Genomic DNA, 25,481 nt, shown 5'->3' with positions numbered 1-25,481 from the left:
ACATAGAACTTGGAACATAGAACATAAAACATACAACATACACATACAACAAAATACATAAATGGCTGGAACCAAATGAACATAGAACATAGAATAGTGAAAATCGAATATTTACATTAAGATAAATAAAAACTGCTATGTTTTAGGTTTGTCTGTTCTGACGGCCGAAAGTACAAAAAGGATGTGGAGAATGTTCGTCGATGTGGCCGAAAGCGTGACGTTTTCGGCTAAGAATAAAAAAAAAACATTTTCCCGGTCCCCGCTCCTCAGTCAGACTGTGTAAAAATATATAAAATTAGCTTGCAGGAAAGTGGCTGCACTATATATGTATGATATAAACCTAAATTATGTATAATGTTCATAGTATTCCCCCATCTATACTCGGACTGCAAAAGACAAATAAAACAATTTAAAAAAAATAGAAATTAAAAGAGTTTGTTGTTAAAAGTAAAAGTACCTGAACTTCTCAATATTCAAAATAACCCCCCTCCCCTCTCCTCCCTTTTCCCCTCCCCTCTCCTCCCTTCTCCCCTCCCCTCTATTCCCTTCTCCCCTCCCCGATCACAACTCGTTCATAAGGTTAATGGAGTTTCAACGTAAAGTCTCTTTTTTTGACAATTTTACAACAACAAAAAAGCTTAAAACATGCTGTAGAAAAAGTGGCTTTACTTAGACTAGTAGTCTAGTAGACTAGTAGACCTGTAGTTTAGAAGACTAGTAGACTAGTAGACTAGTAGACTAGTAGACTATCAGACTATCAGACTAGTAGATTAGTAGTCTATTAGACTAGAAGAATGTAGACTAGTAGTCGAGTACTCTAGTGGACTAGTAGACTGGAAGACTAATTTTCTATTAGGGATTAATATTAAAGACTAGACTATAGTAAACTGTTAGACTGGTAGACTGGTAGACTTGTAGACTTGTAGACTAGTAGACTAGTAGACTATATTTATATAATATATATATATATATATATACCTAACATGTAATGACTCCATACTTTCTGAAGTTTGTTAACTACATCTTATACTCCTCCTCCTCCTCCCCGGGCAGAACAACATCAGCAAAATTATCAGGGCCCCATTTTAAACATTTATAAATTAGGGGGATATAAGGGGGTTAAAGAACTTATGAACGATTTTTATCCTTTCCTTCCTTTATTTTCTTACCTTTAAATTTCCCCTCTAGCAGATTATATTAAACAAACCCAGCTAATACGTTGCCTCAGGTATAAAGCTTAGCAAGTATATAATACAAAATGTGAACAAGACACTGTCACTTCTAAACCTTTTTATCTACCCCTCCCCCTCTTTTAGGCCAGTTCTCAACCCTAATTGCACCCCCCCCCCATTCTTCATTTTAAACAGACGCGGTCAAAAGATTTAACGACAAACTCAAGTGTACTCAGGTTTCACTTTGTTGGTTTTTATTTAAACAATTCATCAATTAGAAAAAAGATAATTTTGACTCCATTGTCAACCAAGTTTCCATTTTGTTGGATTAAAATCCCGTCTTTAAAATGCAATTCAATATTTTTTTCTCAAACTTTAATTTTCAAATCTATGAACTAAAGTTTCAATCTTTAATGTTTACTGCAAGTCTGAATTTTGTAAAACGCCAGAAATCGCAAAATTTCTAAAATTAGTGCGAAATGTTCACAGCGTAGCCAGGTTGCAAAATTAGTTTCAAAGAACTTAATTATAATCTGTCAGACGCAGTGGAATTCCCCAGAACAGGGCAACGACTGTTTTATTCTACTCTTTTAAGTGTGCCATGCTTATACTGACACTGATATGCATCTAATCTATAATCCACATTGTTTGAAGACCACCTATCTTTTTGTTCAAAATTTAATCTGCCAATAGCATTTCAAAATTAGGATAATTTCGTTCCAAATCATTAAAAGCGTTTTAGGAATATCTCACATATTAATATATTACTAACGTTTTGTTCGGAATTTTAAACAAAATGTTCGTAATTTCTAGCAAAATGTTCGTAATTTATTACAAAGTGTTCGGAATTTCAAACAAAATGTTCGTAATTTCTAAAAAATGTTTGTAATTTATAACAAAATGTTCGTAATTTCAAACGAAATGTTAGGAATTTCAGACAAAATGTTTATAAATTTAATCAGAATGTTATTTTTTATCAAAATATTCGTAATTTCTACAAAATATTCGTAATTTTTAACATAATGTTCGGAATTTCAAACAAAATGTTCGGAATTTTACACAAAATGTTAGTGATATCTGTCAAAATGTTCGTAATTTATGACAAAATGTTTGTGTTCGTAATTTTGAAATACTTTCGGCAAGTTCGATATTATAAACAAAATGTTAAGGTTTGTTTTTTTACCTAAACTGCAGTATAGGACCCTGTTTCAAGACTCAAACACTAATCTTGAAACCTCATATGTATTGTATAGTTTGCCAAAAACCATTAAATTTATGTAATTTTACTTATCAAAATATATACATGGATTCTTTAGCAATTTATTTTTATCCAGTTATTTTTTTATGTTTATAATTATTGAATCGAATGTTGTTGAAACCAATGAAAACTAATGGATAGGATTAGATAAGGATTAGAAATGTTAAAAATTAGAATCAGTAACCATCCATTTAATGAAGTAGCATGACTGATGTACAACAGTACTTTTTAAACTTTTTTATTTTACGTAAGAATTAGCAATAAACTGTCGTTTTCTGAAACTTGAAGAATTCTAACAATTTCTTTCATCGTCTCTGCAGCAGCATAAATCTGCAAGTTATTTTATAGTAAAACTACAGTTAAAATGATCAATCCTTATTAAAAAAAGATTAAAAATGCAAGTGGACAATTTTTTTCTCATTAAAAAAAATAATCTGAAAATATAAAAACTTGAAAATTTTCTCCACTAAGAGCAGCTAAGCTCCCACCCTGTAATTTAAATTGTCTACGGAGAATGAAAATTATCATGTTACTAGATTTGATTGATCAACTCATTTCTTACAGGTTGTCCCCACACAGATACATAGACAATTAGATAGATACATAGTCAGTTAGATAGATACATAAACAGATATATAGAAACATAGACAATTAGATGAATACATAGACAGTTTAATAAATACATCGACAGATAAATAAATACATAGCAATTAGATAAATACATAGACAGTTAGATAGATACATAGTCAGATATATGGATATATAGACATATAGATAAATACATAGACAGATAGATAAATAGATAGACAGTTAGATAGATACATAGACAGTTAGATATATACATAGCAGATATATGGATATATAGACAAGTAGATAAATACATAGGCAGTTAGATAAATACATAGACAGGTAGATAAATACATAGACAGATAGATAGATACATAAGCAGAGAGATAAATACATAGACATTGAGATAGATAGATAGATAGATAGATGGATAGAATGATAGATAGATAGATAGATAAATAGAAAGATAGATGAACAAGTAGAAATTGATAGCTAAACATCTCAATTGATTTTAATGATGGACGGAAAGATAGGGAATGAAAATATGAAAAATGTAGACATGGACAGAAAGAAAGAAATACAGATAAATCATGCAATTAACACAGATATACATTTGGAATCTTACACACAGATAAACAGAAACGAAGGCGTATAAAATATAGAAATGAAGGCAGATAACACACATAGATTTTGCCAAGCTACATTTTTGTTGCATATAACGTGATTTGTTCACTTTTTATTGGTTAGTCCAGACAGGACAGCACGAGCGAATGCATATACCGCGGGCAGCCGTAGTACATTTGAATTTACGAGCCGGGTCAACCTTTCCGGTCCCAGTTTGTACTAGCCGGTGCAACAAGGTTGACGCGGTCAGACTTTAGGTTGAATTTACTTTTACTAAAAGGTCCGAGGTGCGTGACACACTATACAACTTTACAAACTAACAGATATCTTGCAGAAGAAAAGTAATGATAAATGATTATATATTGAGTGGAGTGGGTCGACTTTTATCAGAAAAAATAACTAAAATCGTAAACGGCAAGACTAGTTTATATGCCTACATATTGGGCGACGCAGGGTTTTCAAGCTAGGTATTAAGTAAAGAATTATTGATAAATTAACGTAGAGTTAAGCAGTTAGACTTAAAGATATAAATAGCCGGAACATCTTAAAACAGAAGGAATTAGAAATATAGAAAACCTAAAAGGAGGAAGGCAGATAAACAGAATAAAAAATCAGATTAGAAGAAATACATATACAGCTTTACTAACTAGCAGATTGCAAAGATAAATTCCCTGCGACGTTATCATAATTTAAAGTGACTAAATGCAGTAATTAGTTTTTAAACTTTTCAAGATTTTTAATCTAATAATTTGTATTTAGATAACACAAGCTTTTACTGGCAAACACATCGAACCATGAGATTGCTAAGTGAATAATTCAATAAATGAATGGTGGTAGTTGAACTGAGAATGAAGTGTTGTGGAGAAAATTTTTAGGATTAGGATTCATTGAGACATATGAAACGTTTTAATGATGTATAATTACAGAGTTTGAGCGCAAAGTCGACGTTCAAAATCCTCCCCTTGGGTGCAGTTACATTTTGAGAATCGATTTTTTTTAAATTATTAAATAACGACGAAAAAATGTATCAAAATTTCTACAGTAAACTAATTAGATGTTCAGGAACATATTTCTCAATAAATCAATGTTAGAATCTGTTTTCTTAATTTCACGATCCCCTGCAGCTTTAAACTTCTTTCTGTCTTTGTCAAATCATTTAAAACCCCATCAAAAGACTTATTTCAACATTGGGATCGTCCTATTTGAAGAGTTTGCAGTCTGATCCTTTGGGGTAACCCTGTATAATGCTAGATAGCTAGACATCTATAATTTATAGAGCTAAGTATCAGATTGATTTGAGAATAATCTTATGGATTTATCTTGTCCCATATATCTAGGAATAATCACTAGATATTTATTGCAAGGGATTATTTGCAACTTTGCAAATAAATTTCTACAATACCGTGCACCACCTTATCTGCACTGGGTAAATTCAAGAATTATATACTCATGTTATTCATGTTTTACTGTTACTATAACAAAAAGGCCTTTTATCAATCTGAAAAAAATCATTGAAATGTTATTTAATGAATTCAAAACCTCACATCAAAATCGTATTTATGAGTACTGGCGTTATTTTGAGTGGTATACCCGATTCACAACGGTATCCTTGAACCAAACCTTTGATCTGGAAGATCACATCGTCTTTCCGGCTTGACAAGTGTTTAATTCTGATGATTTCTCCAATGCTTCGGGATGCAATAAATGCGCAAGTCACTTTAGCTGATAAATCACAAATGAAAATAAACAGATGTCAAACACTTAAGCATGGATCAGGCAAATCTTTCAAGAGTTCTGTTATTAATAGAAATGGAAGAACACTTGAAATTGCATGCTACTCCATCGATGGAAAGACACTTGAAAGTGCATGCTACTCCATCGATGGAAGGACACTTGACATTGCATGCTACTCCATCTTTGGAAAGACATTTGAAATTGCACGCTACTCCATCGATTAAAAATTGTATGCTACTCCTTCGATGGAAATACACTTGAAATTGCATGCTACTCCATCAATGGAAATACACTTAAATTTGCATGCTACTCCATCGATGGAAATACACTTTAAATAGCATGCTACTCCATCGATGAAAATACACTTAATATAACGTTTACAGTCCCTTTAACACTAAATTATTTCTATCTCTTCACATCTTTACAGTACAGTGCCTAATATAAAGATAAAAATAATAAAAGAAATGCAAAGATAAATTGCAAAATGTTAAAGATTGTATAATTGCCATAAAAGCTACACGTTATCTATGTTTTTTCTAGGCAGAACTAGCCTTGCTTGAAAAGACATTGAACTATTTGAAAGATAAAACTCTTAAAGGAATATGTTGACGGAACTACAAGCAACAATGTATTTAAAGAGTTCAGCAGGTTCGATTCACATCGGTGCGTACCTTAGTCAGAGTACAATTGAGACTAATAGTCGTTTTTTCCGCAAATTAAATTTTGGTTTCATTGTAAATTTTAGATAAAAAAGGAAGATACTTTTTTGTTGCAGATATTAATATGTTTAACGAATACCATTGTGAATCCAACATTAAGAAATTTGGAAGTCAATTGAAATAATTTTTACAATCTCTTGAAAATCTTAATTATTTCATTTGTCAGGAAAAATACTGGGATTGACATTGCTATATGCAAAATGCAATTTTATTTGCATAGTTAATGTTTCAGACAAAATATTACTAAAAATGTAATGATCAAGCAAAGAAAAAGAATCACTAAAACATAAATTGAAATTTCCATTTTGCCATATTTGGTAAGATTTAGAGAAAATTTGTACCGATAGTTTGGCGGATTTTTTTCTTTAGACATTTGGTCAATTTTTCCACCCAAAACATAAAACCTGAAAATATTTTTATATTGTTTTGTAAAACAACGATAATCTCGTTTTTTTAACTCACTCTTTATGTTTCATAGAAAAAAGACGTCAAATTTAGAAATGCTACTGTTTGTCATGTAATAGCGGGCAATTGTTTGTTTGTTTTAGTAATTATCATATCATTGTGAAATCTTCTTGTCAAATATCATTAGTCTTCTAACTCTCTCCACCATATCTACATATTAACTCGCAAAAGACGATATTGTAAAGCGACTAAAAACTAAATATGACAATTTGTAGTTTTTTGCCCTATAAATAGTAATTTATTGTGTTGCAGAAAAAGACAATGAAAAAAGAAAAAAGGCTGAAATCGTACTTTTTAGTTAAATATTTCTTTCAACCACTGGGTTAAAAATTTTTACATATTTGTTTGCTATGAAAATGTCTGCTTAAAGAGGTTAGAGTTAAAAAAAAAAGTTAAATGTGTAATCGTGCGGAATAAATGAGAAAAAGGTGATGTAAAAACTTGCATTTCTAACGGTTGGAAACTTGGAGGCAAAAGAGTTTTAGAAAAAAAAATGTAATTTCAGCGGTTGAAACAAAATTAGAACAATAGTATAAAAATCTAAAGATATAAATTTTTTATTTTTTAAAGGGAGTGTTCGCGAAAAAGAAAGGGGTAAAAAATGTTCGAAAATCCCGCGCCAGCGAAATATAATTTTTACAAAAACATAATCATAGATATTATGAAATATACACTTTATATGAATGCGTCGAAAAAAAATTGATGACTGTTGTTCGTAATATCTGAATGATTTGTTTGGAATAAGATTGATTATTTTACGATACGAGCTGAAGATTTGGACGCTACGTTCTTTAGCATGAGTCGTTTTAAACTATTTTTTCCTTAAAGACGGAACAGATAGAGGTAAGATTAGTAGCTGTCAAAAGCGCTTATTTTTCGCCGTTAGCCTGTACCCCCTTTCATTTTTCGCGAACACTCCCTTTAAATCATTTTTCATTTATTATTCTATACTGTGTAGAGTCTTATCTGTGTCTCAACCGCTCGCTCAACCATCTTTTTGAGGAAAAAGATCGAGTATAGATAATCAAAATTTAAAAATGTAAGATAAAAAACTGGTAGCTACTAAATCATGCCTTTTTTGTTTAAGGAGGGGGTGGGGAAGGTTTAAGGCATTTTCCCTTAGACATTTTTCCCAAGGAGGACTTTCCAAGTGGTACTTTCACAAGTTGCAATTTTACAAGTGGCAATTTCGCAAGTGGCAATTTCCCAATTGTGAAATTTACCAAGCGTCAACTCCCCCAAAGGTTAGGTACTAGGACTTCTGAGGCGCCAAGCGGCCGCAGGATGTAATTGGGGAGGGCAGCGGCTAGGACAGACATGGAAAGTTGCCGCTTGGGAAAGTGCACAGTTGGGAAATTTTCACTTGGGTAAATACCATTGGGAAGTTACCGCTTGAGAAAAATTCTTTTGGAAAGTACCATAACATTTTGGGGAATAAAAAAAGTTACGGAATTATATATATGGAGACACAGTATTTAGATTTGAAACCACTATGGATAACGGATTTCTATCTTAACTTTTAGTTGTTTTTTAAATTTTATACATAACGTCAGATACCTTATATTATAGAGGAGTTCTATGATTGTGAATTTTTAATAATGTCTTTCCATTGAAGAACATGCTTTTCTCTATACGTATATGATATTTAATTCGGTCAAACATACGTATATGAGAGTTTACTCGTCAAACATATGTATATGATAGTCAAATTCCGTCATGATATTTAATTCCGTCATACATACGTATATGATAGTCAATTCCGTCAATCGTATGTATATGATAGTTAATTCCGTCAAACGCACGTTTATGATATTTGCACGGGCAGCCGTAGTAAATTTGAATTTCCGAGCCGGGTCAACCTTTTCGGTCCAGAAGTTTGTACTGTATCGCCCGGACATTGGGAAAATAAAGCAGACACTCAATAAGACTAGCCGGTGCAACAAGGTTGACGCGGACAGACTTTAGGTTGAATTTACTTTAACTGAAGGGTCTGGGGTGCGTGTTTGATTTCGTCAAACAAAAGTGTTTATGACAATTGATTCCGTCAAAAATAAGTTAATTGAACAAATCAGAATTAAACAATTTTCAAATCTACTTGGTTTTCCACATTATTGAGCAGGTAAAGGTTTCAAGGGTACTATTGTTAATCGAGCTGCACCTCTTTTTTATCGAAGATTATTTGAAATTAAAACAATCTTCGGCAATTTTTTCGGGGGTAAACAGATAGATTAAAGATAGATTAAAGTCAATATTATTTATTTATTAGATCTCCTTATATCTTACTATTCATGAAACTAAATAAATAAAATGTAAATTATTTTATGTTTATTAGATCTCCCTGTATTTTGCTATTCATGAAACTAGAAAGATAAAATTTGAAAAGAAGGTTTTTGTGAGACTTCTAGTAATTGAATAAATTGAAATATATGAAAATTGTTTTATTTTACAATCAGATTTCACATTTGTAAATTCAAACACTCAAAAATGTATTTTAATATTAACTTTTAGACATTTGTTATCAAATGTCATGAAAGGAACTGTAAATGTAAATTCAAGTGACCCTCCATGCAAAAATGACCGATTTACAACGGTACCCTTGAAACCTTTGACTGGTCAATTTTGTGGGACTTAATCACATTAATCTACAAACACGTGGTTAATTGTTAAACTCTTTGTTTGAGAGTTTTTTAATTTTCAAAAATATTAATTTATATATATTTTCTTTAACCGTTTATAATGTAAAATACTTGGTAATGTCAAGTTTTGCTTGGAAGGCCACTTAGAATTACGCTTACAGTTGGTCTTTAATATATTTTGTCGTTCTTGTTGGAGTTGGGGGAGGGGTAGACTCTCACAAATTCCTGCATTCATAATGTTTATAATTTATGATAAAAATGTTTGTTTCTGTGGTACATTGTCAAAGAAAATAATCATGGATACAATTCAATTTTTTCCCGATAAAGCTCTTGAGGGATACCATTGTGAATTTGACATATCACTCTTATAAATGGAGGATCTCTTCAGTTTAAATTACAATGAGACTTGAGGATCTTATTTTTTAGACTTTTTGATTGTTGATGTTCATCTGAGATATCGTTGTACAAAGTGTAAACAAAACAAGCGTGCAATTCATGTAAATGTCAAAAGTAAAATTGTAATTTTTAACACACCACTTGCAACCCCTTCCCTATCCTCCCCTCCCCCTTCATTCCCCTCCCTCTCACCTCACCTCCCCCTCCCCTCTCTCTTTTAAATGATGGGACGCAGTTCATAGAACCTTTTTTCAAATGTTGAAACCCTTTTTATCACAAGATGTTATCCAATGATGGGTTGTAGGGATTTAAAAGGAAAAGGGTCCTAAAATTGATTCAGGGAACAGAAACTAAAGGGGTGGGGGAGGGGGTAACTTATGAGAAAGATGAGTACAGATAAGAATGTTTATGAACGCTATCCATCAAATACCTCTTAGTTTATACAACTCACTTCCCCTACCTTCCATATTACCTACCTTCCCCCCAACCCCAGGACTCTCCCTTCTTTGAAACCCTTTTTTCTGGAAGAAAAGGTAGAATAGAAGATAAGGGAAAGGGATAGTTACAAGGTAGAATATAAGGTAGAGAATGGAGAGGGATGGTTACAAGGTAGAATAGAAGGTAGAGAAGGGAGAGGGATAGTTACAAGGTAGATAGAAGGTAGAGATAGAAGAGGGATAGTTACAAGGTAGAATAGAAGGTAGAGAAGGGAGAGGTTGCAAGGTAGAATAGAAGGTAGAGAAGGGAGAAAGATGGTTGCAAGGTAGAATAGAAGGTAGAGATGGGAAAAAGATGGTTGCAAGGTAGAATAGAAGGTAGAGAAGGGAGAGAGATGGTTGCAAGGTAGAATAGAAGGTAGAGAAGGGAGAAAGATGGTTGCAAGGTAGAATAGAAGGTAGAGAAGGAAGAGGGATAGTTACAAGGTAGAATAGAAGGTAGAGATGGGAAAAAGATGGTTGCAAGGTAGAATAGAAGGTAGAGAAGGGAGAGAGATGGTTGCAAGGTAGAATAGAAGGTAGAGAAGGGAGAAAGATGGTTGCAAGGTAGAATAGAAGGTAGAGAAGGAAGAGGGATAGTTACAAGGTAGAATAGAAGGTAGAGAAGGGAGAAAGATGGTTGCAAGGTAGAATAGTAGAGAAGGGAGAAAGATGGTTGCAAGGTAGAATAGAAGGTAGAGAAGGAAGAGAGATGGTTACAAGGTAGATAGAAGGTAGAAAGGGAGAAAGATGGTTGCTAGGGGGTTGCAAGTTATAAAAAGAGGGTAAGTGGGGGAGTAGAATTAAAGTTTGTAGATTTGTAAGGTAAGTAGGAAGGGGGGTATTATTTTTGTCAACAGTTACACGCTCTAATAATAATAACAAAAGCATCTGTCATTTATATTATTGAAAGGGTTGTGGAGAAAGGGGGGAAGAAAGGAGGGGGTTCGAGGGGCTACGGAAGGCCGCGAGGGCGGGGAAACGAGGGAGGGGATACGCCAGGGGGGGATATTTATGAAAGATTGGTATAATGGGATAAATAGATTGATTGATATCATTCAGGTCGTTCTGGGACTTAGAGTTGAGCAGATAGATGGTGAAACAGATAGATATAAATATATAGACAGATAGGTATTTAAATTTACCAAATAGATGGTGAAATAGATAGATATAGATATTTAGACAAAAATATATATATATATATAAACCAGATAGATGGTGAAACAGATAGATATAAATAGACTAGACAGATAATTATATCTACAGATAGACATATATACATATGGATAGACTCGACAGATAAACATATATATACATATGGATAGACTAGACAGATAAACATATCTCTAGATAGACACATATATACATATGTACAGACTAGACAGATAAACATATCTCTAGATAGACACATATATACATATATGCAGACTAGACAGATAAACATATCTCTAGATAGACACATATATACATATATGCAGACTAGACAGATAAACATATCTCTAGATAGACACATATATACATATATGCAGACTAGACAGATATACATATCTCTAGATAGACACATATATACACATGCACATACTAGACAGATAAACAGATACACAGATAGATATATATACTAGACAGATAAACATATTTCTAGATAGACACATATATACATATGTACACACCAGACAGATAAACAGATACACAGATATATATATATATATATATGTACAGACTAGACAGATAAACAGATACACAGATAGATATATATATATACATATGTACAGACTAGACAGATAAACATATTTCTAGGACAGAAACTAGTATTTTCTATGTTTATTTATCCTCCCCGGGAATGTTGTTTCAGTTGCTTCCCAACATTCTGTAAAAACCCTTTACACGCAATATGGGAAAATATTGGAGAAATCCTGTTCAAAGATTTCGGACACTTAGATAACAGAATTTAAGGTAGAAGTTTTATAAGAAAAACTTTGCATTCACGCCAAACTAAAGTATATTTCACGTAAGATTATGTTATTTTTCATTATTCTACTTTTTGTATAGCTATCGAGATGAACAAACATATTTTAAATTTCTAATTTGTTACCAGATAAATTTCTCATAATTGATCGTACAATCAAACCAGAGAAGCTACGAGGTCGCGCGCAAAGTCGTGCCAGAAAGTCGTCACATATCCTTTTCCCATAGTTCAGTGTGTATTACACGTCTGTTTCTGACCTTTCTCTTCATATCTAGTTTTATTTAATCTTAATTCTTTACAGACAACATCAACAAGAGGTTGCGTGATTTCAGTATTGAGTAGTGTAATGTAGTGTAAATAAAAACGTGGGACACCCTGTAATAGTATATGCTGGACCACCCTGTATTGTATAGTATATACTGTATCACCCTGTATTGTATAGTGTATACTGTATCACCCAGTATTATATAGTGCATACTATATCACCCTGTATTGTATAGTGTATACTATATCACCCTGTATTGTATAGTGTATACTATATCACCTTGTATTGTATAGTGTATACTATATCACCTTGTATTGTATAGTGTATACTATATCACCTTGTATTGTATAGTGTATACTATATCACCTTGTATTGTATAGTATATACTGTATCACCATGTATTGTATAGTATATACTATATCACCCTGTATTGTATAGTGTATACTATATCACCCTGTATTGTATAGTGTATACTATATCACCTTGTATTGTATAGTATATACTGTATCACCATGTATTGTATAGTGTATACTATATCACCCTGTATTGTATAGTATATGTATACAATAGTGTATACTATCACACTGTATAACTGTGTAGTATAAACCATGTCACCCTGTACATTGCGTGTGTCTAGGTTAATTAACCAATAAGACTGTCTACATGTTTTTGTCAACTTTCATTATAGGTTCCTTCCCCTGTTTTTTATAATTAACTAATTAACAGATCTTTGCATTAACCTCACTGTTTTCCAAATGCTAGAAAACATTTCTCTCGGAACTAAATGTATAATTCGCAAAACATGCAAAAAGACATTGCAAGTAAAAGAATATTTTACTGAAAATGAATCTATGTAAGAAAGTCCCGGGATAAAAAGTTTCTGGAAAAAAACCTGGAAATAAAAACTTTGGAAAAAAGTCTAAATTTTATCAAGTCCTTGGAAAAAATGTCACCGGAAATAAAGTCCTGTGTTTTGGATTCCTGGGACTTTTTTTTCTAAAATAGTATGGGGGCTTCCAATAAAGTATCAGGAAATAAGATCCCAGGAAAAAAAGAACTGAAGAAAATAAATCCGAGGAAAAGAAAAACCTAGAATTGTGAATCATGCATTTTCACTTGTTATGAGGACTTTTTGCCGAGGACTTTTTTTGTATAAAATCATAGAAAAAAAGTCCTAGAAAATAAAGCCTCGAATTGGTAGGACTTTATTTCCGGAGAATTTTTAATAAAAGGACTTTTTTCCACAGGACTTTTTTAGTGTGAAATTTTAGGACTTTATTTCCTGAAACTTTTTTTCTGAGGACTTTTTTGGCGGTTACCACCGAAAAATCATTCTTCCCCCCTCTTTCGAAAATATTTTTTTTCAAAAGTTAGGTAAAAAATTGCAGGGTTTAATTCGCGGAATCGGCGAAAATAACTGATTTTTTTGGAAAAATAAATAAATTTTTTGATCAAAAAAAACTTGCCTCTTGATTTCTAATGCTTTGCCAAATCTTCAAAAATTATTCCCCCCACCCTCTTTTCCCTGATAAATCTTAGACAAAGAAAATGCCCTCCCCCTTTCTCTCCCACTATTTTGATTTAAAATTTGAAATTTCACAAAGCTGTCGATATATTTATGGTGGAAACCATAGATAGTGGTACACTACATTTTAAACCATAAACAAATCCATAAGCACCGTGGGGGATGGCTTACATACCCCCCCTCCCTCCCATCCTCAATCTGCAATCTACTACTATGTATGATGGTAGATAAATAATCAATCATGTGGAGGACAATTGAAGAATTATATATTGGGATTTAAGTGAACAACATCAAAATAAATCTTTGATGAAAGCGAAAGTGGTATTTATTTCCCAAGCAACGGTCCCGGGCAACTGATGTTCTCAGATTGGCAATTGTTCTTAGGCTTCCCACTGATCCTCTGTCTAATCCATAGATGCATGTATTTCAATCCTAAAATTAAATGTGAATTAACAATGGTTATTACTAGGGTTTGAATACAATTTTTGTGATAATTAGTTTTATTATTATGAAATGAGCTTACTAGTTCTGGATAATTTAGGATAGGCGGGCTATTAAACAGTGCTGAACAACGTTTTATCTTCTGAAATAAAATGACAGTTGGTTGCAAAGATTTATAAATCCCGAATTTTAAAGCTTTTAACTAAATTTGAAGCGTGAGCACTACGCCTTGAGGGTGTTTACGTTCTGTCAAAGGTATAAAATGTTTGATTTGGCCACCTGGTTTTTTATTCTGCGATTTAAAGATTGTTGAATTATATCAGAAACGCAATTGAATTCCAATAGAAGAAACGGAACACATCTCGCCCTTAAAAAGTCCTTAGATGAGCAGGAAAAAAAGTATACACCGTGGTCGGCGATTATATCAATACAATAATATTAATGCTTTGGTCCTTAAAAACAAGCATTTTTCAAATTTCAAGTTTACAGTAAATAAAGAAAAGCTGATATAATTGACAACGTCTCCTTGTTTACATGCTTATGTGGTTCGCTGCTGATTGAAAGATTGGTAGAAATCTAAATTGATGTAGAAGTCGTCTTCTCTGTATTGATATATATGACGACGACTGTAATAGGACTTAAATGGAGTTTATAAGGAAAATGAAGATAAAACTATCAAATTGAAGTAATTTTCTTTTGCAACTGTAAAAAGTTTGGTTGAAAAAGTTCTGACTTAAAAGACGACATTTAGTCCAAGGTTTCAACTCAATATTTCACATCCCACATCATATTACATCGTCAATGGGTCTGAAATACGATTTTCGGGACTAATCAGAAAATTCAAGAAATTTGAATAATTTTAAAGAATTTAATAGAGCTGACTTTAAAGCAGTCTTGCAAAAATACAATGTTTTTCGAGTATTGCTTTTATTTTGGCGTTAAAGCTTGAAGATAATCAAATATTATTTGGGACACTCTGTAGTATCTGTTTACGGAGTTTTACAAATATAGAATTAATAAATTTTAATCTTGATTTATAATTTCTCCATATTTCCCATACCTTCTCCTGTTCTACGAGTTACCCACAAAGGATAAGACTTCAGAGATCTAGTACTGTACGGATTTTTTAAGTTGTCTTTATTCTTAAAATCCAGGTATCATTGTCCACCATCAACTTTAAGGTCGTCTTTTCAAAATACCGACGTTGAAGTCGCAACCTTTGTTGGTAACCTTTTAGTTTCGACAAATCTCCTCAAATTGTTAATGCTTAAAGCATTATTATTGCACAATAAACTTTGGATCAATCCAGTATTGACTGGGAAAATCCCATCATGGGGTGGCACTGAAAACTTTGTAACCTCGTAGCGCCTCTAGTATGGATTTCACGTATAAATATGAGAATGAAGCAACCATAACTGATACCTCAGGAGGTCACACAAACCATGACATTTGCAAGACAAATGAAATGTCGTCTTTGAAATCTGAGTTTATTTGTGACATTCAGTCGTCACATCTACTTTCACATGTATGATTCTTAAAATAATAACCACAATATTCACCTAGTCCTGGCATTTCAAAATGTGGTCTGCTGCTTTTGTGCTTTCAATATCACCGGAGGTATAAATATCAATTTCGTTCAGATTTCAATTTCATTAAATAAAACCAAAACTGTCGAAATCTCAAGGTATTCTTTAATATTGAAAGCACAAAAAAAGGCAGACCCCATTTTGGAAATGCCAAGACTGGCTGAGTATGTTCTGATTATTAACTCCAGAATTTTAATTTTAAGATTAAGTTTACAAATAAATGCCACCAAATTTTACAAAGATCAAAGACGTCTTGCTACTGTCATGTTTCATGGGACACCCTGTATATTAGAAATTAAATATTTTTAAAGATTTTTCAATAGCTCTTATATAGCTCTTATTATAAGTTTTGTTTAAATCAAATGAGAAAGTAAAATATTACTGTCGAGTAAAATAACTACCTGAGTTTTCTATGATGAGGGAAAGCAGGCACCTCTATCAGACACATACCAAACACAAACCAGCAGTGTACAATAATATTCAGAGTTTATAACTAGAAAAATAATTATATTTTAGCATACTTGTATATAGCATTGGAATCTCCATGACATCGACAATACTAAGGTATAAATATCTTTAAGTCAGCGTTTGTTATAAAAGCATATATTTGGAGGTATTTTTATTTCAACAAGAGATCTCCCTGTTATAGTAAATATGCAACAGATATTGAATATTTAAACCCTTTTTAATTCATCTTCATTTACTAAAGCTAGCGTTTGTAAGTTTTTTAACTGCTTTTCAAAACCTTGAAAAGGATTTCAGTCTTTGTCACAAACTCTGATTTTCGAATCTCTATATCTTTGTAACCCAATGTCGTAGATTTCAAACTATTAATTCTGTTATATCATAAAATTTAAATTTGAAGCATCTAATATCAAAAGTTTACCCTTGTCAGGTTCCAATATTGAAATTATAGAAATTATAAAAGTTTGTGGCATTGATTTTCTTGGTCAATTTGGACTGCAAATCATCCTTTGACTTTTCTAAACACTACATACAGGGTTACCCTGAAAGGATGAGACTTTAGAGATTACTGTACGGAATTTATCCATACTTGGGATATTACATCACGCAAATCTGCCCCTTTAGTAAAAGTAGATTCAACCTATATGAAGAATAAAGTCTGACCGCGTCAACCTTGTTGCACCGGCTAGTCCTGTCCATAGAGCTAGGTACAGTACAAACTGGGACCGGAAAGGTTGACCCGGCTTGGAAAATCAAATGTACTACGGCTACGTGACAGTGTTGATTCCCAGCAACTTGAAAATTATTTTTTTTATTTTCCAAGTCGTAGAGTAAATTACTATCAGGCTATACTTAAGGCAACGAACAAATTTATAGACTTTAAGATCGCTATCAATTAGGAATTTTATGTCGTCATTAAAATCTGATCCATTGTGGCTAACCATGTAAATATGTATCTGTAAATATGCATTTTTTAACCTTATGATTTTCTAGGGGAAAGGTTGCAGTGGTAGGGGACTGGGGGGTTGGGAAAACCTCCATAGTTCAACAATTCATAGCCATGGGGGCAGGATTTCCAAAGGTATTATCAATGTATTGCAATTACCATTGGGGTAAGGAGTTTCCAAAGGTAAATCATTTATTGCATTTGTCATGGGTACATGCTTTCCAAATATAAACAATGTATTGCAATTACAAATGGGGAGTTTCAATGGTGTAAAATTTAATGCTATTTGCTGTTTGGGAAGAGTCTCCAAAGGTATGAGATATTGCATGTGCAATGAATTATTTCCATTGTAAACAATTTATTCATTTTGACATTTTCAAAGGTAAAAATATATTGCTTTTGCCATTGGGGGAAAAATTTCCAAATGTAAACAATTTATTACGTTTGCCATTTGGGAAAAGTTTCCAAATGTATACAATTTATTGCATTTTCTATTGGGAATAGTTTCCAAAGGTGAACAATTTATTGCATGAGCCATTGAGGAATAATTTCCATAGGTTAACAATTTATCGCTTTCGACATTTGGGAAAAGTTTAAATCTTAAACAATCTTTTGAATTTTCCATTGGGACAGTCTATTCAAAGGTAATCACTTTATTGCATTTTGCATTTGGGAAAAGTTTCAAAAGGTGAACAATTTATTGTTATTTGCCATTTGGGAATAGTTTCCAAAGGTAAACAATGTATTGTATGTGCCATGAGGGAATAATTACTTACGGTAAAAAATTATTTTTCTTTTTCCGTTTGGGAAAAGTTTCCAATGGTAATCAATTTATTCCATTTGCCGTTGGGGAGTTTCCAAAGGTAAATTAATTGCCCTGATATCAGGGTTTCCAATGGGTAACCAACCATTAATGGCCATTTCCCATTTGAACAGGTTTTTAAAACTTTAACAATGTGATTTGTCATTGCAAGAAGGTTTCCAAAGAAATACTATTAATTCACGATCATTTGCAGTAAGGTCAGTATTTTCAAATTCCTCCAAAATGCTTTGATATGTTTTATCATGAAAGGTTGGATTTAAAAGAAATATCCTGTAATTTTTTAATGGTTGAAATTCAATCATACATTTTCTTATTTCTATTAATCTTTTCGATTTTCAAGCTTAAATTCCTCCAAAATGCTTTGATATGTTTTATCATGAAAGGTTGGATTTAAAAGAAATATCCTGTACAACTTTAGGATAAGAAAATAAAAATTTATGGCAAAAACTCAATTCCTTCCAAAGTTCCCAAGTGCATTGGACATCGAGTTTATGCGTTCAAGATTAAAACTCAAAAAATCTGATCTCTAATCAATTTTCAAAAATTTGCATTTTTCTCGTTTTTTTGTTTTTTTGTTTTTGTTTTTGTTTTTGTATTTAATAATAATCTTTATGTTTAGAACTACAGTATGACCCTGGGATGCGAACTGAGTACAAAACAAGTTAATATTCCTGATCAAGAGGAAGCAGTAGAACTGCTCTTTATAGATTCATCAGGAAGGTATATTCCTGATCAACAGGAAGCAGTAGAACTGCTCTTTATAGATTCATCAGGAAGGTATATTCCTGATCAAGAGGAAGCAGTAAATCTGCTCTTTATAGATTCATCAGGAAGGTATATTCCTGGTCAAGAGGAAGCAGTAGAACTGCTCTTTATAGATTCATCAGGAAGGTATATTCCTGATCAAGAGGAAGCAGTAGAATTGTTTTATAGATTCATCAGGAAGGTATATTCCTGATCAAGAGGAAGCAGTAGAGCTGCTCTTTATAGATTTATCAGGAAGGTATATTTCCTATCAAGAGGAAGCAGTAGAACTGCTCTTAATAGATTCACCACTAAGGTATATTCCTGATCAAGAGGAAGCAGTAAATCTGCTCTTAATAGATTCATCAGGAAGGTATATTCATAATCAAGAGGAAGCAATAGAACTGCTACTCATAGATTCATTAGGAAGGTATATTCCTGATCTGGAGGAAGCAGTAGAGCTGCTCAATATAGATTTATCACTAAGGTATATTTCCTATCAAGAGAATGCAGTAGAGCTGCTCAATATAGATTTATCACTAAGGTATATTTCCTATCAAGAGAATGCAGTAAAGCTGCTTTATATAAGTTTATCACTAAGGTATATTTCCTATCAAGAGGAAGCAGTAGAGCTGCTCTATATAGATTTATCACTAAGGTATATTTCCTATCAAGAGGAAGCAGTAGAACTGCTCTTAATAGATTCATCAGGAAGGTATATTCCTGATTTGGAGGAAGCAGTAGAACTGCTCTATATAGATTTATCACTAAGTTATATTCCTGATCAAGAGAATGCAGTAGAACTGCTCTTTATAGATTCATCAGGAAGGTGTATTCCTGATTTGGAGGAAGCAGTAGAACTGCTCTATATAGATTTATCACGAAAGTATATTCCTTATCAAGAGAATGCAGTAGAACTGCTCTTTATAGATTCATCAGAAAGGTATATTCCTGATCAAGAGGAAGCAGTAGAACTGCTTTTTATAGATTTATCACTAAGGTATATCCCTTTTCAAGAGGAAGCAGTAGAACTGCTCTTTATAGATTCATCAGGAAGCTATATTCCTGATCAAGAGGAAGCAGTAAAGCTGCTCTTTATAGATTCATTATATTCCTGATCAAAATGAAGCAGTAGAGCTGCTCTATATAGATTTATCAGGAAGGTATATTCCTGATCAAGAGAATGCAGTAGAGCTGCTCTATATAGATTTACATATAGTATGTGTGTTCGTATTCAAACGTCAAGATGGCTGAACCAAAAATTGTTAAATCTGTTAAATTTTTAAATTATTAAATATCAATGTAAAGAGAAAAATCTGCGAAATTTATAGCTTTGTGATGAACAAAGAAACATGGCGGCTTGAAAAGAAACAATTAGAAGCTAAAATTATTAACAGAAAATAGCACATAAGATTAGTATTTAACCATCTTTCATTCAAAAATTAAAACTCTTTTTATTTAGAGACATGTATGTAGATTTACTGAAGACAGTGTGGGAGAATATTTCTCTTTTTATTTAGAGACATGTATGTAGATTTACTGAAGACAGTGTGGGAGAATATTTCTATTTTTATTTAGGGACATGTATGTAGATTTACTGAAGACAGTGTGGGAGAATATTTCTCTTTTTATTTAGAGACATGTATGTAGATTTACTGAAGACAGTGTGGGAGAATATTTCTCTTTTTATTTAGAGACATGTATGTAGATTTACTGAAGACAGTGTGGGAGAATATTTCTATGATAATGGTAGTTGTGGATGTCACAAAAGAGGTAATATGTTCCTTAATAATATCATCAAACAGGGTGTCCCAATAAACTTGGGAATTCATTGATGACTTTTATATCGTCTTCGATCCATGCGGCATGTTTTCATGAACACAGTTATTGCATTATACGACAGCTTAAACATCTTATATCGAAAACGCCTGGTCTTTAGAGTTTCAAATTGGGTCTACTATTTTTGTATTTTCATATCTTTTCTCTTCAAACTTTTATTAATCGAAAAAATTCAAATGCAGTATTGTGAATTTTCAAACGTACATTGAAAATATGTAAGGAAATGCACGAATGCTCAAATTTATCAATGAAATTGCTTAATGCAATTTACTCACTATGTAAAGATTTATGAGATGAAAAATAACAAAAACAGCCTTGTTCTGACAAATATAAACTGGAGACTTTTAGACATATTAAGACTGTTGCAATAGAAAAATGCAAAATACACAAAAAAAATAACACAATCGCACAGGTATCTAGTGATCTGGAACCATTATTGTATTGGACAGTAATCATCCTGGCAATTTAATGTTTTCCTTGAATGAACCTTGACCAAAAATTGGCACAGAAGGGTACATAAAAGCATAGATAAATAAATAAACATAGATAGCTTATATGCGATAATCACCAAGAATTGTACAGTCCGCGAACTCATACTTCTAGGGGTCAAAGTGTACTTCAAGATAAGCGGGGTGGTTTGGTGTTTTAATGGATTTCATAATAGAGTGTAAAATAACTCTGGGAATGGAACTATTTGAACAACAATATTTCACTGAGCAATATATCATATTGACGAGAACTGAAGAAAGACATGAGAAGGACTAAACTAACTTAAATTTCTCTCTACAGAACTCATGTACACCACAAGTACTCAATGACATAAGAACAGCCAATGTTCACAACCGACCTAGTTAATCTATATAATAGGAATATCTTTAAAACATCTCTGTACATTTATATCTTTCAAGATGAAAAATGTCGTCTTATGCGCAATCTATCTTTATCTATGCATAAAAGTTATTGCAAATAATTAAAATGACTTACGCCAAAGATTGTTGATTAGATTAGTAGGTATATTTCAAGACTTTTCGTCATGAATCTTGTAAAACCTTGAGAAGTGAAAATTAACTGGATATATACATATCAGCAAACATCTGTATTAAGGGATATTTAAGGATCCTTTGGATACAAAACACGAAATCTTCAAAAAAAGACTGAATTCATAAATGTAATGTTTCATGTTTAAAATTGGAGTATTTCTTTAAAAATTGCAAAACTTAACCCCTGAATTAGTATTATGTTCAACAAGTGGCCGTGAGATGGCACTCTAAAAACCTATCGTAAAAACGTAGCATGTCCTGCCGGGTCAACTTAGGCCTACGTAGCCCACCCTGTGAAAGAAGATAAGCAGTCTGTGGTTTATTCCCTTTACAATTTGTCTGTCTATAGGAAACTTACGGAAAAGCTCGACTATTGATTGATCATATCAAGGAACTTAATAAAGGTAATTTTAAATACCAAAATATTAGAAAATATGGAAATTTTTTTCATTGCAAAAATGTCGCCATCACAAATATATTATTACTATAAATTCAAGGAGCTTCGCGCCCTTCTTTCTAGGCTTTAAGGGCGCTTCGCGCCCATCTTCTATTTTAATTGTGAACATGTTCTTTTTGTTCACATTTCAAAACAACGATGAAAAAAATTTTGCGGATTTTAAAAAAAAATTCGCGGATTTTCAAAAATTTAATCTTTTTTACAAAATTAAAAACCTTTAAAGCACAAATTTTTAAAATTTCAATTATTCATAAACCTTCCCTGGGGTCCCTAGATGTCCCACAAAAAATTTGGGCCCGATCGGTTCAGCCGTTTTGACGTTTATTGGATACAAACAGACAAACAGACAAGCCAAATTTATATATAGATTATTAAGATTTATTTTCACACATAAATATAAAATTAATATAATTTGGTGTAAAAATAATTTTTTTTTTTAAATATTTAAATAAATATATGTATAGACAAATCTCTATCCGGTGTAGTGCTTGCAAATAAAATAGACCTAACAGAGAGAAGACAAGTACCAGCCAAGGTGATGTCCATATTATGTATTTATTATTTTATTTACAGTCCGAATTTAAAGAATTTGAGCCAAGGCTCAAATATTCTTGGTTCCACTTAAAATTGTATTAAAGATTTAAGCCGGCGCTCAATTGAAACTGGCTTTTGGGGATTTCAGACGCGGCTTAAATTCATTAAATTCTAACACAGGGTGCTTTACGCACCTTCTTTCTAAAGATTCCTTTGAAAGGGTCATGTAATTGCATAATTTTAAATGACCTGATTCAAAATTTTGCAATTGTGGATTCTGTACATGGACTTGCGAATATCTTTTACAGGAAAAAAAGGAATGTTTAAAATTAACATTTGTAAACCTAAAATAAAAAAACAACAATATCTTTAACATTATTGTTTGTATAAAGGTTTCAAGGATACCGTAGGAAATCGGGAATTACAATCTTTGCATGAAGGTTCAATGAAAATTAGGATTAGTCTCTTTAATTTTAGTTCCATGCAAGCATTTCAGCATGTTGAAAAAAAACATAATTTGTTTATAGACTGGAGCCGAGTTAGCGTCTGGATATGGACTTCTTTATTTTGAGTGCAGTGCTAAAAGTTATCAAGGTAATATTTATATTTATACCCTAAATAAGAGATATGTTCATCCCAAAGAGAATAGAATATATATTAGAGGGGAATTTATAGAATCTCTCGGTATGAATTTTTTTAGTCCCTTTCAGCCTGAAAGGGAGTTCAAAGTGTACAAATCATGTAAATGTTCACAAATTATATGCAGTAGAGTACATTAATACAGTATGTTCCCTAAACTATCCATTTCAATTTCGAATTTTTTAAAGCTGTTAAATAAACTTTATGATGAATTAGGTGAATAAAAAACATCATTTGATTTATAGTTATAACGGAAAATCATCGTTTGTAAAGTGGAAGGCATAGAGTCTATGTGAGATGATCATGGGCAATTATGAAACCAGCCTATTTCATAATTTGGTTCATATTAATTTGAGATTTTCTATAAAATGATATTCCAGGGCCCAAAAGGTTATATAGCATAAATATGTGAAGTACACCTGCAGTATGGAAAAAGTTCTAATAAATTCCACTCTAATATATATTCTATTCTCTTTGGTTAATCCCTATCTCTGAATAAACTGCAACCTGACCTATAATTTGTTTTTAAGCCCTAAAGCATTTTCATTTCGAATTTGAACGTGCAAAACTAGGAAAAACTAAAAGGATGGGCATGAGTTGTACATTACTTTTTTTTGACAGGCTCAGACTAATATTGGTCAAACCCATTAGTGGGCTGGGGTCACCCCCCCCCCTTCCCGCTTCAGAATAGTTAAACGAATTTTATAAGTTGAAATATAAAATTTTATCTGAAATCAAAAGTTGATGTTGGTTTTCTAATCAACTAATCCTGAACTATTTAGGAATAGAGGAACCATGCTTCTACCTGGCTAATGAGTGGCATAAACTTCATGCAGACACAGCTGACAGTTTAGCTATAATTGCGTAAACTTCATGCAGACACAGTGACAGTCTAGCTATAATGTCGTAAACTTCATGCAGACACAGCCAACCGTCTAGCTATAATTGTGTAAACTTCATGCAGACACACCTGACAGTCTAGCTATAATTGCGTAAACTTCATGCAGACACTGCTAACCGTCTAGAAATTGCGTAAACTTCATGCAGACACAACTGACTGTCTAGCTATAATTGTGTAAACTTCATGCAGACACAGCTGACCATATAGCTATAATTGCGTAAACTTCATGCAGACACAGCTCACTGTCTAGCTATCATTGCGTAAATTTCATGCAGACACAGCTGACTGTCTAGCAATAATTGCGTAAACTCCATGTAGATACAGCTGACCGTCTACCCATCATTGCATAAACTTCATGCAGACACAGCGAACCGTCCAGCAATCTATGTATAAACTTCACGCAGACACAGCTGACTGTCTAGCCATCAATACATAAACTTCACACAGGCACAGCTTACCATCTAGCCATCATTGCATAAACTTAACACAGACACATCTGACACTCTATCCATTATTGCATAAACTTCATGCAGACAAATCAAACTGTCTTTACCATCATTACATAAACTGCATGCAGATACAGCTAAATGTCTAGCGATCTAATCTAATCTAATCAAATCTAATAATTTATTTTTCCGTTGAAAATATGACAGGTTGTGCATAAAAATTACATATCTATATGATTAATATTTATTATCAACGGAAGGAAGCCAGCCATAGCAGAGCTGTTTTCAGGTTGGTTTCCTGGCAGTTTACCGTGGTATTTATTAGAACTGAATTGATACGTCGTGGGACTGAGTTTGGAGAAGACGGAGGAACAGGGTCAGATTTGCTTAATTAACATGTTATAAATTTGGTTCTTGATTTGTGACAGTAAACAGAAAAATGCATAAACTGCATGCAGATACAGCTAACTGTCTAGCCATCATTGCATAAACTTCACACAGATACAGCTGACGCTCTAGCCATCACTGCATAAACTGCACACAGACACAGCTAACTGTCTAGCCATTATTGCATAAACTAATTGCAGAAACATTTGACCGTCTAGTAATCATTGCATAAACTTCACAAAGACACAGCTGACCGTCAAGCTAACATTGCATAAACTTAATGAAGACACAGCTAGCTGAACGCTTTTATTGAAAAACGTCAAACAGACTAAGCTAAGTCTAACATTCAGCTAGCTAGCACTGCAAAAACTTCATGCAGACACAGCTGACCGTCTAGCCATAATTGCATAATGTTTTCAAAAATATTGTA

The 25,481-nt window shown here is 32.8% G+C and overlaps 2 protein-coding genes across 4 annotated transcripts in view; both read left to right on the top strand.

Annotated features, from left to right (window-relative positions):
* The window catches only part of LOC111710926 (protein slit), a 66,949-nt gene extending 66,704 nt beyond the window's left edge, over positions 1–245 (top strand). Inside the window, exon 40 of the mRNA XM_023485132.1 lies at positions 147–245. Coding sequence (XP_023340900.1) covers positions 147–231 — 85 coding nt within the window. The 3' untranslated portion in view covers positions 232–245. The remainder of the gene's footprint in view (positions 1–146) is intronic.
* Positions 246–6,821: 6,576 nt separating this feature from the next.
* LOC111710925 (intraflagellar transport protein 27 homolog) lies at positions 6,822–25,412 on the top strand. 3 transcript variants are annotated; one of them, XM_023485130.1, is made up of 10 exons: positions 6,822–6,967; positions 11,110–11,178; positions 16,347–16,394; positions 17,289–17,376; positions 18,684–18,784; positions 20,503–20,581; positions 22,037–22,091; positions 22,609–22,679; positions 23,206–23,272; positions 24,100–25,412. In XM_023485130.1, exons 3-10 carry the CDS (start codon positions 16,375–16,377, stop codon positions 24,183–24,185), a joined length of 567 nt encoding a protein of 188 aa, XP_023340898.1. In that variant the 5' UTR covers positions 6,822–6,967; positions 11,110–11,178; positions 16,347–16,374; the 3' UTR covers positions 24,186–25,412. The 3 variants fall into 3 exon arrangements, with proteins under 3 accessions (XP_023340898.1, XP_023340899.1, XP_023340897.1); XM_023485131.1 differs by lacking the exons at positions 6,822–6,967; positions 11,110–11,178; positions 16,347–16,394 and adding an exon at positions 7,307–7,578; XM_023485129.1 differs by lacking the exons at positions 6,822–6,967; positions 11,110–11,178 and having other exon boundaries at positions 16,226–16,394.
* Positions 25,413–25,481: the final 69 nt, after the last annotated feature.

Source organism: Eurytemora carolleeae, unplaced genomic scaffold (assembly GCF_000591075.1).
Source record: "Eurytemora carolleeae unplaced genomic scaffold, Eaff_2.0 scaffold1021, whole genome shotgun sequence".
NCBI lineage: Eukaryota > Metazoa > Arthropoda > Copepoda > Calanoida > Temoridae > Eurytemora > Eurytemora carolleeae.
This window is presented reverse-complemented; position numbering and strand designations above follow the sequence as displayed.

Coding starts and splice junctions, on each gene's coding strand:
- LOC111710925 (XM_023485130.1), top strand. CDS start 16,375: ATGACATCGACAATACTAAG. Junction 17,377..18,683: donor TGGGGGCAGGATTTCCAAAG/GTATTATCAATG, acceptor CTTTATGTTTAG/AACTACAGTATGACCCTGGG. Junction 18,785..20,502: donor TTTATAGATTCATCAGGAAG/GTATATTCCTGA, acceptor CTTTTTATTTAG/AGACATGTATGTAGATTTAC.